This window comes from Diadema antillarum, unplaced genomic scaffold, assembly GCF_040938485.1.
Source record: "Diadema antillarum isolate AM-2024a unplaced genomic scaffold, OU_Dant_1.0 scf00000188, whole genome shotgun sequence".
Classification (NCBI taxonomy): domain Eukaryota; kingdom Metazoa; phylum Echinodermata; class Echinoidea; order Diadematoida; family Diadematidae; genus Diadema; species Diadema antillarum.
Genome location: NW_027271077.1, coordinates 475,848 through 495,301, shown reverse-complemented (window position 1 = coordinate 495,301; position 19,454 = coordinate 475,848). Strand labels below are relative to the sequence as shown.

Here is a 19,454-nt window from a genome sequence, read left to right as displayed (position 1 = left end):
TGGACATGTAAAGCATTCTGGGGCGTAGCGACTCCCTCGTGTTCAGTGGCGATGAGGTTGCTCGACCGCCTAGCGAGACGGCCCAGCTGCCTCTGCCGAAAGTCGTCGACGGTGGGGACTATGTCGGACATAGCTTGACTTCGGGCGATATGGACTACGGATTTAAGTGATCGGAAATCCCTGCGCCACCATGACTGAAGATACGAGCTCCACGCCATTGGAGGTAAATATCTACTCTATTCATTGTCTCTTCCTCCAATCAACATTTGAATAATCTTGTGTTACGTTATGACGCCAGGGCGAGACGTGTCAGCTTGACAAAGCCACCAAAGTTTAGCACAAAACACAACAAGATGGTATAGAAACTCACCTTCGAGCCAATAATTTGTGCAGACATTCAATTACACACATAATTTGGGAGAGACTTCGAAAGATAAGCAGCCATCTGATTATCCTTGCCGCACTTGTCAAATAGGCGCCATGTCATTGAGGCTTTGTTATCATGTATTGTTATTATCATTATTCTTATTCTTATTCTTGTTCTTATTCTTATTCTTATTCTTATTCTTATTCTTATCATTATTCTTATCATTATCATTATTATTATTATTATTATCATCATCATCATCATCATCGTCATTATCATTCCTGCCTTATATGATTGAAACTTGTTCATCCAACAGTGGTGAGACACATCGACAAGACTTGCTGATTAGGTTATGTCGATATCGGAAACAAAATTAGATTAAAAAAGAACAACAACAAAATAATTATGAAGAAGTTACTTTCGTTAACTTAAAGCTCCAAACATGCCTAAAAATTGTGCAGTAACCCAATCGCTAGATCCAAGTTATTAAATGTTACATTTTCTTATCATGAACAATGTATTTTTAATAACAGTTGATAATAACAACTTTGATTTTTTTTAAATATTTTGACAACAATCAAAGTGTATGTAATTCATTTATTTATTCATTGATCTATTCTTATTCATCTCATATATTTTGACAAGTTTCGTTAGACATCGGTGTGTTGAATAAAATCATGTTTTCCGTGACGATTTGAAGCAGCTGTTGGTTAAAAAAATTGACGAGATGCTTGTTAAATTATCCTCATATTGCAGCACAGTCACCACAGCCTCTGGAGAAAGCGCGATGATAGTGTTGTCGTTAAAAGAAGATCATTAAGCCCACGAGGAGGCAGACGTAATGATGTTCTCGTTAAACTAATCGCTCGCAGTTCTTGTTATTAATAGCATAATGACACTATCAGCAGACGATCGATTCCAGACGGAATCATGTTACCCGACCTTGATTATGTCACTCATCATCATGTTCAGCGCGACGAAATGTTAACGACGATACTAGTGAACGGTGTTAATATCACGAAGAAATGTCAGCCAATTATTTTCGTGTCTGGAGAAGGAAGGCGCCAAAAGGCATTTTGTAGAGTTTGTACAGAGAACGGAGTATAATATAGCATAAATGCAAAACACTATTTCCCATCGTTCCTGGGGGAGTTATAATCATATCCATTATGTGATTTTTTTTCATTCTTTTAGTGTAAATCAGCACCACGAAATGACGATTACATATACACCACTGTAGTCTGAAATACTGTAAGATGTTAATCTTTAAAGAAGCACTGCACAAAAAATAAATTAAACCCTCCATAATCTTAAATACTAGTTACAATAAAGAAATAACCCAACGTGTTTAGTAGGCATGCACGACAAAATGCAAGCCGCGACTAGCCCTTGGCGTGTAAATCAATACACGGGGCCCAGATTAAGATGTGGTGGCGGTGAACGGGAAACAGAACACGCAAGACGGTCGATGAAGTTTTAACGCTAGATAGAGAGTGCTAGGTCGGATTTGAGCACCATACACTTAGCTTCGAACAAAAGAAATCGAATACCTTTCCCTCGCTTTGACGAGGTTTCAGTTTGGCCGTAAGGCGATATGATTCGCCAGCACCGAATGTCTTTATCTAATCGTAGCCCAAGCATCTACCATTATAGCAGTTCTCAAAATGCCCTACCATCCTTCTGAAAAGACTTGAAATTGATAAATGCGTCAAAGATGAATACTAAAGAATGCCGATTTTTATTTCCGTAAGTTGGCAAAACTGGGACAAGGATAAATTGTAATACAGGTATCACTCGTTTGCTTTTCAACGAAGAAGCTGTTCAATCATGAAGACGGAAGCTCGACAAAGTTGAATTTTGAGGAGCCGAATGTGTGAAGACACTGGTGTGGTATTCACTCAGCATTGAGCTCATCTTACCTGAATTGATTGCCCCGAATCACTTCAATTTCCTATCCATGCGCACATTTCATACCTATAATGTGCACCTGCATACATTCGATCGTCGCGTGACTGGAATGGAATTATTCATATGCAGTTGCTAAACCGCCCGACACGAAAGATTAGCCGACAGCATTTGGTTTAATGGTAATGTTGGCTGGTTTTGAGTTCGTGATAACCATACCAATAGCAAAAACAGTGGGCCCCGTTGACATCGCAAGCGAACGTATACTTTGGATAATTCCTTCAGTCCCTTATTCAATTGTTATTCATTACATTAATGCTGGTTTCTTCCGATTAAGTGTTTTCCAGTTGCGAACATGTAGCTTGAATTCGTTTCTTTGATTTAGCTGAGCTGTCTGTTTCTTTTCTTTTTCAATTCAAATGAGGTTTCTGATTGTTAGTTAGGGGGAACTGTGATGTGATGATCCTACACGGCTTATTTATCAATGGAGTCTTTGGATTAAGGAAGGATTCAATCCATTACGAAAGATAAAATTACCAAACAACCAGACTCGTATTTAGCACCAATAATCATAAAAGGATAGACCCTGTATGTCCTTTGACACAACAAGTCTCTATTTACGGAGAACTCTCCTTCCTGTGATGGGTGCAAGGGAATCTCTTTTGACACAATAGTAACAGCAATAAGAAGAACCAATTATTATGTCAACATCACGCATGTTTCTCTCTTGAGCGTTGTATGTATAAATTACTATGCTCTCAGCATCAAGTGACAGATAAAATTAAAAGAACTACATTAATGGTGTTACTATAGTTGCTCTGTACAGTCAGATAACCTTCGTGGTATTTCCACAGAAGGATTCTGCATCAGAAAATACACATCGTAACCGGAAGATTCGTGTATTTTCTTTTCTATGTTATAAATCGTCAGTATTGCCCCGCCCCTCTCCCCTTAGACAAAAAGAAAGAGTCACTATTTTGTCATAATTATGTTAGGGCATGTCGCCATAAAAATGCGCTAAAAGGCTCTGGCGCAATGTACTTTGTATCATTCACATAAATCATTGCTTATTCGACATGATTTCCCAAGATTTCATAATAAGATGTAGCTGTACCAGAGAGCCGACTAGGAGTGGATTTTGAATGTCAGTGAAGACTAAAGCAAGATATATGACCCAGATTGTGGACTGTGGGGAGGGATGGAGGGGTGGGGGTTGGTAAGTCAAAGATCCAAACTAATCTTCATACACATATCATTGTCGTACATAATGTACGGATGCTGCTGTAGCGTTATCTGTTGAACATTATTGAAAGGGAGATACCCTGTATTAACAAGGCAGGGAAAGAGGCGGCGGGCTCCACGTTATCCAATCAATGGTGGGTCGGGTTGGTTGCGTTAAAGACAGCCAAACTCTCCGATCACGTCACTCAATCATCTCCGCCATATCAGATAGCAGTGTGGATTCCTACACCTGCCCGGCACCTGCTTGGTCCCCCCACAACACGACCCCATTGAGTCCCACGTGGACGGCGGACTCCCGCGCCTCACGCAGACACATGCGATGCGCTGTCGGGATGGGTAATGAGCAGCGACATTATACGCCAGGCTGTGCAGATGTGGTTGTTTAACCTCGCTTTTTGTCCCAGTAAACAGTGGAATGAGTGTCCATTCGTGCGCTCTTTTAGGTATATATATATATATATATATATATATATATATATATATATATAAATACATATACATATAATATATATATATATACAAACATATATTCATTACACACATAAACATGTGTTTGTGTTTGTGCGTATCATAATTATATGCATACATGTAAGCATAATATGTGATGTATATAGTATATAATATATCATACATATCGGATGTGGGAAAAGAAACAGAAGGAAAAAGAGCATGAACAGATGCAAAAGCAAGATTTGCCTTTGGACGGATCTTAAAAGATTCGACTGTTTTGACATGTAGGGCCTATATATGATATATTTATATTTATATTTATATTTATATTTATATTTATATTTATATTTATATTTATATTTATATTTGTATTTATATTCATATTGATATTTACATCTAAATTAAGAAGTTCATTGCGTGTAATATTTTCATGACTGTGTCTAATATATTACTTTCCTCTCACAACGTGTTCATGTTTCCTTACGATGGTCATCATCTGACAATCGTCAACATCATCATCACGGCTAAGCCCGACAGATGTTATCTGTTTCGATTTTTCTTCTTCAGGGGAAAAACAGAGGGATAATTTCAAGGAAGAGACGCGTTGTAATTTTTCAGACGGTTCGAAACCGGAGAGTCAATAATTCGTTGGTTGAGGCAGAATAGTACAATTAAAATTATTAATGGGTATAATATATACATATATTGTATTATATAATTATTATTTGCACATACAATTGTGAATATATAAACCCATCATAAAATACATATTCATATAATCAAACAACTCCTTAGTATATGTTCAAATAATATATATATATATATATACATATATTATGTTTGTGTGTGTGTGTGTGTGTGTGTGTGTGTGTTCTCAAAATTCGAATAAAGGATATCATAAAATAAAAGTCAATGGGTGCGTACAATACGTACAACACATCGTGGAAGACAATGATTTGTTGAAGGGAAAGCACAAAAAGAAAATAAGACGCCAGGATAAGTATAAACCCGTCGAGGAAGAGAAAGAGTGAGAGAATGAGAAAGAGAGAGAGAGAGGTTCAGTAATAAAAGTGGAATATGTCGTGCTTTGTAATATATCGAATCATATATGTATTTGCTGCATTTGACATTTATGAGTGGGGGGAAAGGTAGCAATAAGGAGAGCAAACCTTTATTGATGCATGTCCCCACATTCTGTCGACGGCGAAGAGGCATTTTGTGTACATCTATTTAAGGCACAGGCAAAGCGCGGGACAACTTGCATATCGTCTGCCTATGTCAGCAGCATTTTAATGAAATCTCGCTGCTCGAATATACGTCAATGCGAATACATCTATTACATTAAGCCCGTGCCTAGATTGGTCCCAATTTGTGCAAAATTCTGCGGTTAATACCCTTACTTTGGTGTACTCATTTATGATGTACGGCGATGTAACAAGCTTAAAGGTAAACGCCATATAGGCCAATTGAAATGTACGTGAATGTGTTTTTCCCCCTCTCTTTTCAGAGGCAGCTGCTGAAAAAACTAGTGCTATCTCCCTCCCTATTGTTCGGCATAGAATGCACAAAATGTGCAAAATGTGTGTGCAGTCGTGAAGTTTGAGAAAGCCTGTAGCCGCAATGTGCCTTCGTGAACATCAGAGTCGGTTTTCAATCCGCGTGAAGCCCCCGGAGTGCTTATCAGATCCGATGAAAAGATTGTTCACAAAGCATCATCACGTTACCGCTTTCCCTTCGCCAGACCCGAGATTCAAGCAACACGCCCAGCGCGATGTCATGGAATTTTAGATGATTCGAACTCCTTGGGCGACCAAATTTGTCATTGCATTATGCTGTGACGAAGACGGGAGCCGTGATCGGGCTATAGTTGATCGGAGCAGCCTGAGATCAAATTCGGATGATTTTTCACTAAGAAGAGGGAAGAATACAGACCTGGTAGACAAAAGGAGTATTCAACGTAGGGATCATAAACACACATTGTTTTCGAGAATCGGAGGCTCATGGTTAAAAACGAATTTTATCCATTGGTGCATTGTAAATAACCGTGACGAACATGGAGAATATATGGTCTGTATCAAGTTAAAGAACAAGCAAAGCTACCAATTGCCGCCCAATATATATGATCTTTTGACCAGTTCAAATAATCCTCAAAATAGTGATATTTTCACATGCAATCTTGACAAGAACTAAGAACAGATTATAAGCAGTTTCCTTCAGTGTCTGTCCTGTGGCCATGGAACGCTGTAGAAAGCGCCACCACTGCAGATAAAAAAAAATCTCAACTGATGAGTGTAACCTTCATAACGTGCATAGAAAATTGTGTCACTATTTGAGATTTTATCTTATCACATCAGGGAAAGACAAGCGCACTTTGTTATTTGCGATATTCGAGAATTTTTCGTACTTCTCTAATTGCCACACGTGCTAGAATTATTCAAAATATAATGTCCATTAATGTAATCATTTTTCAATTTAAACAAATGAGATAACGTATTAACGAGAACAGTACAAAGAAGTAAAAGGAGAGAATGTTTCTATCCTCACATTGTATAGCGATGGTAACAAAGCAGGAAACAACAAACTCACCTATGTGTTTCCAGTTCCATATTGTCTTGAGTGCATTAGCCCTAATAAACACCGGCTCGAATAATTTTGTGACATCAACTTGTTGACAGTGCACTTAAAGCGATGAGCAATCATAATTTGGTGTCAAAATCCATTCTGCCAGATTACCTCGCTAAACCTCAGACGCGAGGCGTGCTCTGCGATTTTCCCGCTTAGCAGCACGGGTTAAACGATAACGAGTGGTAGTAGGTAGATGATTTGCACCGCGAGAGCCGCGAACCAAATCCTCAGTGTACCCTTGTAGGATGAGGAAGGAGATCTATACAAAAGTCCATAGACATGGTGATGTTATTCTTGTTGTTTTTGCTATTTTTACTCTATTACGAACCGGCGTCTCCAAGATTGGCTTGGCGGCACACAGTTTTGGGCGGGTAAATCCTTAGGATGCCCGGGGCAGATATCGTTGATGTCGGTTCTACGCCCGGCGAGGCCATAATGAAATAGATGTCACATTACATTAGTCTCATTTTGCCCACCCCCCACCAGACTCGGGCACCGATCTCCAGGGATAATTTGCCCTAATTTAGGGAGAAAAAGAGGGAAGAGAGACGGATGAGAGTATGCTGTTGATAAAGCTCAGGACGCCTCACACACGAAGCACAAACTGCGAGAAGGTCCTCATAAAATCCCTAACAATCTTTTTTCCTCAAGAGTTTCATACATACTTGTGGATTCCTCGGATCCTGCTTCATCTAGTGTACGCATAATATTCCAGTGCTTGTAAAAAGTGAATAATCAACTTGACAGAAATCAAATTTGGGAGCTAGATGTATGAAAAGAGGTCTTCTTCAAACCAGAACTAATTCTGAAAGCTCCAAGAAGGAATCACAGGCTTCTAACGTGAGTCCACCGGTGACATGAAAATGCTGCAGTCTTATTTTCTCCAAGGATTTGGGTCTAGGGTTTGGATTGTGATAGGATTTTAGATTTAGTTTGACATGTTTGATGAGAGGATTAGGATTAGGGTTACGGTTATGTTTGTGGGTAGAATTTATGTTTGGGTTATCATGCAGACATTTCAGGGATCAACTGTCGCAGGAGCAAATGTGAAACCGGGGTCACCATCTATTGTCGTTGTAGAATTTAGATGGTAGTGGCGGATGGTCCCAGTTAGTCACGTGAGAGAATGCAGACATACCCACCTGCTAAAGGAAATATTTCGTTACCACACTGATGTTGAGATAAACATACCGTTTTCACATTATGACCTAAACCGACACAACCTGTGATGTTGTGACCGGTTCCATGACATTTGCTCCGGCGACAGTTGCTCCTATGGAATATCTGCATGATGCACGCTAAGCCAAACAAAATTTCTACCCACAAACATAACCCTTACCCTTATCCGAATCCTCACATCAATCTAACCCTAAAACTCCATCACAACCCTAACCCTAACCCTAAGTCTTTGGAGAAAATAAGACTAGAACAATCGTCGCAAGAGTAAATATCGTGTCACTGTTGTGGCCACGGACGTGATACAAGCGTGTATACGGACCATTCTCCTAAATATTACACGCTGTTCTCACACGCTGCTTGACAGAGGGGCAACACACCACTGTCACCGTAAAGAACTGTTCACGTTTCTGCATGTCTTGTAAAAACTGATTCAAAACCGCGATAGTGCAAGATTACTGTCATGTGATCCCACTGGTTTCCACCTATGACATTAAAGAGGATGCTTACGCTGCTGAGTTGTGGGCTCAGTGGTTAAGACAACGCGCTATCATTATTACGAGGTCCGTCGTTCGATTCCCCTGACTGCGGCGGTAGTGTTCCTAGGCAAGGCACTTTTACTTCATTACATTGCCTAGTCCTAATGGGAGGGGGCTTTCAGTGATCGTTGATCCCATGGTTGCTTGCTCCACAAATATCCCTTATTAAGGTTCCTTCCTTAGAGGCCACGTAAAACATATCAAACTAGTAATTCTATTTAAGATTCAAGTCAATCCAATTCAAACATTTACTTATGGTCAAGCACTATAAAACTTATCAAGCTTTTGAGAAGAAAAACATGAGGTGAGCTATGATATGACGTCACCACTTTTAATAACGATGCCGATGAGCATCCAGAACAGTGGACACAAAATTGAAAAGATATAGGCCTAGGTATCGACTTTCAGTGCGAGATTCACATTTCATTAGAACTATGGTGGCTGAAAGGTTAGGGGGAATATTATGCAACTTGGAAGTAGTTAATGTCGGAGAAGTTTCGAGAACTCTACTGTTGGGTGAGGAAATTCATGAAGTAAAAAATAAACATTGCAGTTTTCTTCCTTAAGAGAACCAGAAACTTGAATAACATTCAAACGGAAATCAGGGTACCACCCCCTCTCCCTAAAAAGAAAGAAAGAAAGAAAGAAAGAAGAGTAGCCCAACTTGTGTTCAGCCGTTAGTCTTAGCAGGTGCGTTTATAAAGTACACACAGCTAGTGTATACTTCCCTCAAGCTGCCTTGTACTCGTGACAACTGAACCGCCCCTAAAAGAGGTCAATTTGAAAGTAAGCCAACAAATTGTAGCTTTCATTCCGTTCAGATATGTTATTTTCCCTTTGCTTAAAGGGGGCCTCACTGGAGGCGATTCTAGCAGAACGGAAACTCTGATTGCTCACCAAATACTGAATCAAGGAGCGGGTATCATCCACCCACAGTCCCCTCAAGTTCTTGCCGCCTTCCTTGCCAACCCCACGTCTTTGGCCGACAGAAAGGACACTCCAACAGCTCAACATCCAACCATTTGACTTGTCACAGATTAGCCGTTTTGTGTTGTTGATGATAAAAATGCGGTTATTTCAATACCTTATATTGTCCGTCGTATAAGATGCATCTCAAAGTATCGGAAATGAAAAACATAAATCTAAATGCATGAATAGGGTTTAAGACGTTTTGGTCTCTAAATTGTGTTTGTACGATTGTTGCTAATGGACCTGCTTAGGTATTTATTCAGATCTACAAATGTTATCCACATTGACTTGGAATCAATTTTTTTTTCACTTTGTCATTTTGAATACATTTCGATATATATCTGAAATTTGGTTTTGCATACGCCGGATACAATGTCGGGCAAGTCTTAGGAAAGCTTTTGGATATCCGGAACAACCTTTATCTTGTGTGGTATGAATGCATTTGGCATGTCATACATGTCATGCCGATAGCTTTTGTTTTGTCATTGATAATTGAAATCATCTATATTCAGCGACGCTCATTTGAATATGAATAAACTTCGAGAGTGCAAGTACCATCTTCATTGCGATGAGAGGATGATAAAAACAAGATGCATCAAGGCAAGGTCACTCATCCTTACACCTTTATGAGTAACAATGGAGTCGGTGTGTTAAAAGAGCATGTCTGCTCGAATCCAATCCCTGCCGCGTTCATATCACCATGAAAACGGCCGAGCCACACAAGACGCCTCACATTGATTGTGAAAATGTCTTCCATTTATTCATCTAATCAGGGTCGCAATTCTGCCCGCCCGTTGGCATTTCATTTGTACGCCGGCTGACCCGCCGAAGTTCTTGCCTGATTCTGGGATTTGTATTCTCCGACGGCTCCTTTATATACATAACCTTTGAGTGATCAGCTCGGCGAGCAAGGCGATTACAGCAACAAGTAGCGGGGTGAGAGACTCGTTATGATAATAGGATGACGCGGGAAACGCGCAGGGCATGCTTTATTCATGCTTTTAGTGAAGCGTTCCCTCCACACCCGCCATGTGTGTGTATGTGTGTACGCCACTCAGGCGACCTCTTACACACGCACTTGTACGGAGGTCTGTGTAAAGCGAGATACCAGCTCCATGGCGCGACGTCCACATCAGGCGCCACGACAGTGGGACTCGTTTGGGGAAATTTATGGGCAAATTAAGGACGTCAACTAAAAGCAAAACACCATGCGTCTTTGCATTGGTTTGCTTGTATTGTCTGCTGCCATTCCCCCCATGAGAAAGGTTGCTGAATGTCCTCTGTTTGTCCTTGAATCATAATAATGGAGTTGTTTTATTTGCGCGGTTGAAGTGAGTATACCGCTGGAGCACGCGTATATCCATGGGACCAATGTCAAACTATGCATCCTCGTGAATTTAATCAATGCAAATACACCCGTAGGGGAAGGGCTTGGATAAAACTAAAATGCGCTGTATGGCGTGCATATATGTTTATTCAATAATGCATACCTCCTGGATCATGATGTTCTAAAATGGAAGGGAAGGGGAATAACAGTAGGGTGGAATCATCCTGCAATAACAACCTGAAGATGATCACAAACAGTATCCTTTAGCGAAGTATGTATAGAAGTATTGATACGACATCTTTATGATCGTATGATTATGATAAAGTTGTTTTTTATCCTAAATTCTGTTCTTTTTAAAACCTACGTCACAAATGTATTTTATACACATGTCATGAAGATTTTTGAGCTACAATGTATATTATGAGAAAAAGACAAACAATCCTTTCCTTGCGATTAGGAAATGTCATGAGAGATCATTAAACTTTGACGTTGACCATCTTCAATATTGCAAGTCACCAACAATTATCTCATCGCATTTTGTACATTGTTTCTAGGCAAGATAGAAAGCCCAGTCGGTTGAAAAAAAAAAGCCTCAAGTGTATCAGTAGTTCCCCCTCCATCTACCGCTATACAGAAATAATCAATAAAGCTGTGAAATAAGAGATTTTGTGATGAGTTTGGAAAAGATTTAAACATTGCTGCTTTGCGAGTCATGTATTATGCCTAGAGCGGGTAACCGTTCCACCAGTTTTATACGTCGTGATAGTTGCGGCGTCGATGTCTATATCCCTACGTCCCATTTTAATAATCCTTTGACGATGAGCCACGGTGATCAGTGATTCTGTTTGCCCTTGTAATCACCCGCACTCTCCATCCCCCTCACACATCACTGCCATCCATCAGGGCTTTAGGATCCGCCTTTAATGACAATTATCACTGGCACCAGACAGAACGGCTTTCTCTGCGCAGATGATCGGTGACATATATTGAAAACCCGACGGGGAAAAAAAATCTAGAATGCCAAGGGGAAGAATCGGAGATTGCGATCGATAATGTCAAGGTCAAGGACTGGGCAATAGTGGAAATCAAACGTTTACTTGGAACAGTGACCCTATGAAAACAACAATAATATTCGACAGACATGTTCATAGAGTATAAACTGTTTAAAACGGCGGAAAATTTTGAATGACATTGGATCTCTTGTAAAATTAATTTTCATGATGTTTCACGGACTTAAACAAAGTAATTCACTGTGCAGGTATGTGTAAAACCTAATATGTCATTAATTTTCAGCGCGCATAACCCGAAAGAGCTAGGTCGCTTGTCAATAATGTAATTCTATTCTGCCATGCATCAGGGGAAAAAAAGTATATTATTTTCTCCAACCATCTGATAAACCTCCTTGTAAAGTTTGGACATTTTACTGGAATTCGTAAGCTTTGCTGTCGGCAAAAAAAAAAAACAAATAACACGATTAAAAACCAGGGTGCATAGTGAATCAAATGGATTATAGCTGAAGATTTATAAAAAGTTTGAAGAGGAAAAGTGGATATCATAGATATACTTTCTATGACGTAACACATCGTACAACATCGTCGCAGTTTACTTTATCCTGGATGAATGTAAATTGGCGTACAGTATTGATGTGTACCTCTCATATTTAAAAATCTTATTTAGTATACTTAAACACACACACACTCATGTGTGTATATACACTCAACCATCTACTGGTTCTATAAACGCCCTTTTGGCGATGAAGAGGTAAGAGCAGTTGTCTGTATGTTTGATTCCACAGATTGCACAAATAACAATGCTTTGATCTTGGGACCAGAATGATATTTTGTAAGCTGTAAAACTGAGCTGAAGACTATACAGAGAAGACCGAAATTGTGACCGATACAGATATTGGTTGGCAAGTGTATAATATGAGAAAAAAATAAATCAGTATTTGAATTATTGCAATTTTGTTCCTTGAGAGTTTTCTGCATTCAAACTTACTTTGAATGATCTTGTCCAGCATGCATGGAAGAAAATCAAGAGCCTTCGATATGTTTACACACATCAAATCATGATATTATACGTGACATTGTGTGTGTGTGTCAGTGTTTGTGTCCGAAACTTTACATTATTATTACCATATGACCAGCCAGATGACTACTTCAAGAAAATAGTCTTCCTAGGATGGTCATAATTCTTATTTCGCATTACTATCTTGGGTAGTCATGTATAATAATATTCTTACATCCAGTCGTTTCGTCATTGCCATTTCTCATTATCATCATGATGTTTTAATTGACGCTTGCATTATTCTCTATTGAGAGTTGAATCACTTGGGTAAAATCAATTCAAGTAGTAGCTTCTGGGCGGCTTGAATGAGCCTAATGGAAGCAACTCCCGGTGGTGAAGAGGTGAGGGCTCTGATCCAGGATTCTAGGACAGGGTCTGGGGGAAAATAAAGTTTAACTAGTGCAAGGAAACTGGGACATCCCACTGCGAACACCTGAAAAATGGTGAACTACGTTTTGAGATGCGAAAAGAAGGTTTCGGTTTCGCGTCGGTTGCGCTAAAAAAAAAAAAATCCCCTCCTCCTCCTCTGCTTATTCCTCCTCCTGTATTATTTTGTACTCGAAACATTTTGGCTTGGTGAACTCTGAGGGTATATATGAGGTGACATGTCATATTAAGAGGAAAAATTATTGGCGATTATGTGTACTGAAGCACATAGGCCTACAAGCTTTCTCCCCCTCCTAATTTTCATACTCTTCTTTTTCTCAAACTTGTAAGTGTTTCAGTACACATTAGCGCCGCTGATTCTTTCAATAAATATGACATGTCACCACATACCCTCAGAGTCCACCAAGCCAAAATGTTTCGAGTTCAAAATAACGTATGCGTTCATAGGGATAGGTCAATTATTTCGGCGCACATCTTCATGTATTTGTGATCACAATCTTAATGAAAGGGACCTGCGGAAGATTCAGAAACACAGATTATATCGCACTGTGTATGAAATTACCTGCGAAATAGAGGACAGTTGTGATATGCACAGGTGCATACAGCTGCAGTGTTATGGAGTCACGTGCTTTATTCTATCCATAAGACCTGATTTGCCCACACAAAACTCATGAACATACACATTATAGGATAATCTTTGAACTGAACATGTTTCTCGTTTATTTCTCTCTTTTCTTAGACTACTGAAGTACATCATTCAAGTCCATTCCATCGTATTTTGTCATCAGGCATGTGTGGATTGAAATGATGGAACTAAATGTATCTTATTGTGATTAGGACCTTGTTTCAGATGTATATGTATGTATATATATATATATATATATATATGTTTGTATGTATATATATATGTACATATATATGTATATATACAGCTGTATGATGTATTTATATACATACATAATTATATCTTTATCATTGTTACTGTCATTACTTTTATTATCAGTGTTTTCATCATGATCATTGGAAGTTGACTTCAACAGAAACTAATTTTCTGTCAAACAACAAACATAAATGTGAACAATCTATAGGACCGGTATTCTCAGTCACATTCTGTAGAATCTAGTTCATGGCACATGCACATCTTTCTTGAAAATTGATCAGAAAAGAAAATGGATAAATTCAGGCAGGACATTTCTTTAAAAAGTCACACAACTGCACTTCCAAATTCTTTCTGGTTTTTCAAACAGTACAAATTTGACCAATCTGAATATTCAGATCCACAATATTGCCTGCATCCAGTCTAAATTTGTGGTGTTAAAGACCTGTAGACTGTTGTTCTGAAACTTCTGATCAACCGTTATGCGCATTCTTCGAAGAGTTAACATGTATAGTGGTGAAATCCCTCTATCTTGTAAAAGTAAACTTTTAAGATTTCTGGATCCAGTCGCTTGTCCGGATCACAACCCCAAAACTATAATTTCCATTCCTTCACCCATTTCTGATAAGAAAAACAAATGTAACCAAGCAAGCAAGGAAACTAGATAAACGACTGAAATACGGCAGAATAATCTTTGCCGAAGTTTACTGTCACAGCAGAATCTCAGCGTTGAGTACTTTTCTTCTTCAAGAATGAGATAATTCCGTACACGTGTTTTTCACATCACCGTTGGTTGTTGAAGATGGAACAGCAAAGTGATATGTTGACGATTTTTTTTTCATCTACATCTTCATAAAAATGGATGTGCGCTCGTTTCCATCTGTACGTAAATTGGCCGCATCATGCAGCGATCCACAGAATCCCCGAAGATCGCGATGTTTTGTTTTAATCTCCCCAAGAATTCCAATTATTGCTCTCTCTCTTGAGCTGCGCACGAGTTCAGTTGGCTCCTTATTTTTTTCTTGAAAGCCAGAATCATGACAGAAATAGCCAGCAGATTGGGTCGACGACCGATATGATTGTCTGTATTTGACATGGTTCCCATCTGATGAGCGTGATTCTATGACGATTCACTCTGACGTCTGCTATCTGCGCTGAGATTGTGTTTCAAATTGTGTTTTGGCGCCAACACTGAGGATTATGAGAAGCGTACTTGACCAGAAAATGTTCACGCAGACTCTCCCTTTTCGGCACCTTGATGGCGCAGTCTGTATCGATTACAATGATTTGCATCAAGTGTCCAGAAATCCATCACAAGAACTTAGATTATTCCAAGAAAAAAGACATTAAATGAAAGAAAGATATTATTCAGAGGGAGGGGGGGGGGGCTCAGTTTTGAGTTTCTTCAAAAAGACATTTTTCAGTCACGTGGGTATAGATCACAACCGAATTATTTCTCTTTTTATTTTTTTATTTGAAAACCACATCATTATACAGTAGTCTAGTCCGGCATTATGATTCATCAAGCGGTTCTCAGTGAAAATGTCAGCTGGCAGCAATGATGTTAAATCTGCGCGAGAGTGCTTACAAAATTCTGCTGAAACGTTTGTTCATTCTTTTGCGTTTGCAAGTCCCACTATTCCTATCTCGAGGGTAAACTCGTGTTCGTGCGATGCATACTTGACTTTTTCCATTCCTAGCTCTTCCTGTTGTTCATTTTCGAAACAACGAGAAAAGGCATACTTGTAGATCTGTTTTTGTGGCGTGCTGACAAAATGTAAAAGTGGACTGAATAAAGTTAACACGAATTCGAAAAGCGAAGATATAGGTGCAGACAGTTTGCTCACAACATGCTGACGCGTGCAAATCACTCGTTAGCTGAAATCTAGACAGGAATATGCAAATGAACCGACTGAATACGATTGTTTCGTCGAGGGAAAATTCAGTAAACGTGAATGATTAATCCGGTAAATACGAAGCCGTAGGTCTTGGGGGGTAACCGGAGAGTTTATTCTTTTGTATGTGTCGAGTTAAGGTGTATATGGATGCGGATGTGTGACGCTGCAGCCGATAAATTCGTTTTCACGCCGATTTGATATCGCCACGGGGGACTTGGTTTCGCGCAGACGATCGCACGTCGAAGTTTATACGCCGATGCGCTTTTCCCGCCCCGACGTGGAAGTGTGAAGAGGCTGAGCTGCATCATGAAGTTTAATGCCCGGATTTAATCCAGTCCTCTCGCTTGTCTACATCACTTATTTCAACTGCTTCAATTTGCTGCAGGATGTTGTTCGAACTTCCTCCCTGCATACAGTCTCTGAATAATCGTAAGGCACTCTAAAAGAATCTTGCAACTGTCGTAAGAAATTGTGTTCATATCTCACCTAGCAAAGTGCTCCCTGGATTGTAATACTAAACAACGTATAGACGGACGTGTTCCACCTTATAATGTTTATGAAGTTTAATTCAGTTTGTTTAGTTTATCAATTTGAATGGTCTTTGCATCCTATCAGAGACGATCAGATACATCAACACTGAAAACGCAAAATATATACACATAATTAATAATAAATTATCACCAGACAAAGCGTCACAAACAAATGTATAGAAATGACTTTAGAGAATAATTGGGAATATTGAATTTAAAAAAAAAAAGGAAACAGCCACTCTTCGATTAAAATGACTTATGTCAAGTCCTGGGTAAGGATGTAACCTGATATCCTATTTGGTCGTCCATTCCTTAATTCAAAATCATAATTTACAAGATGTTGGTCTTGCAGTGCTATAATTGATAACCTTTCTTTCTTTGATTCTTTATTCACGAATACTACACAGAGTGGAAAAGAGACAGACACGGTCCTTGAGGGCTCTGGTAAGGTATTTTCATGACTAGAGGCGTTGTATTACATGCTCGACACACGGCCTGTTCCCAGAACATTATCGTCCAACCTCAAACCTATTACGCGGTACCTAAACTTATTGGATCATGCTGTCTGCTAACAAGCAGCTAGAAGATACGCGGCGAAAAAAGCTGCGTAGGCACGCACATAATATTTGACGCACCAGACAGCGATCGAGAAGAGCTTATCCCTGCATGTCATACAATATGTCAATTTTGTCAATATTGAAAGGTTCGTTAGGCTTCAAAATGCATTTCTCTACATCTGTAACTCCCCACGTTTGGTTCATTATGCAGCGTTACTGTCCGATCATGACAGAGAATAACGAGCCCAAGCAAAGCAGTATTATGGCCATGTTGTTATACACTCTCGATGATTCTGAAAGAGCTGTGTACCAAACGGACACACACACACACACACACACACACAAACTGCATGTATATTTGTTACTTATCTATATATATATATATATATATATATATATGTATATATATACTATAAAATACACTATCATCAAATATATTTTATGGTTGTTTTTATATACTTGATTGCCTCTTTCCGGAGGAGGATAACTTTAAAGCGCGCACCGTGTAATTGAACAAGCGATGAGAAGTGTTTGTTCTCTGTTTCTGGAGATTTACTTTCGTTTCATTGATCATTCCTATCCGATGAAGCGCCCGCAGATTGACCAGACTTAAAGACATCATTTGAAAGTGATAGCTCAGCATGTTTACTGTATTTGTTGCAGAACTTACTTTTGGAGACACCCGAGCGCAGTTCGCTTACCTCCGCACAAACATTTTTTTTTTTTTACTTTTTGTTTTTAGCCAAGCATTGATATCGTCATTTTCACCAGGATATTGTTCGCGCCGAAATTAAAGTGTTTAGGAAGCCAGTGGTACAATACAAATTCAGGTCCTATAATCTGATAAAAAACAACAACAACAAAAGCATTGGAACGATAAGATTTTTTTTTTCAGACATAGAAAGAAAGGATGTAAAAGAGAATGAAATAAACTTATATTGCATACTTGTGTTACGATGTCGCACTATAGTCTTTTAAATGACGTAATACTAAGAAGACATATTTCATTAATAAAATTTGGTTGACATTTACTTAAAATGAGTGCAAGTGATTAATGCAAAAATAGCAAAAAGAAATAGCTGCGTAAGTTCTCTCTCTCTCTATATATGTATATATTTTTTTTATGTACGATGACGTAATGACAATGAATACTAAACGTGTAATTTGGTGAATATGATATCTCGTTCAAAATTGAACGTGACGTCGACGCGTTAGAATCTCTAAAAGGGTGGATTTAACGGGTATACATTTTCCAATCAAGTTTCTCTTTCATTTCGCTTTAGCAAAACAAATCTGCGGATTTACTGACAATCTCTTTCTTTTATCCTCGCACTCATGTTGCTGTTGGCTCTGGAAAGTAATTATAGTTTGCTATCCCAGCCGCGGGCAAATGCCTGTATTGGGTTCCTCTCGGAACAAGATGGCGCGGAATGTCGACTTTTATTCACTCCAGAGGACATTTTATCCGGGACCGAGTTCTCTATCTACGCTGGATGAGGCCACTCAAGTCGAAGACGTGGCCATTAGCATATCTAGTCAATTAAACAAGAGATGGGTCCGCACGCCATCAAGAAGAGGACACACGAGCATTTCTCCTTTTACCCCGTGCTCCCTCGAACCTGGCGGAAAATCTTGGCGCTTCCGATTTCTGCGCAGACGACACTTACACAGCTACTTATGCGGACTAGTGGGCGCGTTTGTTCGCGGCAGCTCGGCCATCTCAGCCGCAGGCACTCACTCCTTCATATCATATCTGACCTGCCTCGAGTCAGTTTCGTCCTTCTGCATTTCCCATCCTTCTGTCTAGGCCAGAGTTTTATTCGCTATATTGACAAAGAGGCCGCCCATTACCTCCTTTTTACTATATGATTATCTTTCTTCACTTAATGTTAGCACAGCAATGTAATCGTCTTCATGTATAATAATATATTGAAACAATCATTTCAATCCAGTCTTGAGACAATTGTTCATGTTGTTTCTAATGGTGGATATCACTGAATTTGTGCTTTACACACACACACACACATATATATATATATATATATATATATATATACATATATATATATATATATATATATATATGATGAGATATGAGAAAGGAAGGAGAAATCGTGCATAGCTTTGACATCATTATTCCTCTCACTGTTCCTCCTTTTCGGAAAAAAAAAAAGATAATATATACATATATGTATACATTATATAATATATATATATATATGTGTGTATTGTGTGTGTGTGTGTGTGTGTGTGTGTGTGTGTGTATGTATGTATATACATATATAATACTTCTTTACCAGGGGTAGAGGGACATTCGAATAGGTGGGTGTATTCCAAATCACGACTTTCATCGCGATTGCTTGTCACAGCTACGTGTTTTTGCTGTTTCGTATATACAAACCCTGCCTGCAACTTGAAAGGCGATATGTTTTCCTTCATCTGCCCCGCACTCGCCTCTCTTAGAGAAAGTGGGACGTGTTGAGTGGCAGACTCGGGATTTCATGTGATTTGGACAGAATTCCCTCCACACTCAGGATC

The 19,454-nt window shown here is 39.2% G+C and overlaps 1 protein-coding gene across 1 annotated transcript in view; it reads left to right on the top strand.

Annotated features, from left to right (window-relative positions):
• Positions 1-19,454, top strand: part of LOC139723394 (transmembrane protein 151B-like) — a 41,505-nt gene continuing 22,051 nt past the window's right edge. The window contains exon 1 of the mRNA XM_071634640.1: positions 1-223. Coding sequence (XP_071490741.1) covers positions 191-223 — 33 coding nt within the window. The 5' untranslated portion in view covers positions 1-190. The remainder of the gene's footprint in view (positions 224-19,454) is intronic.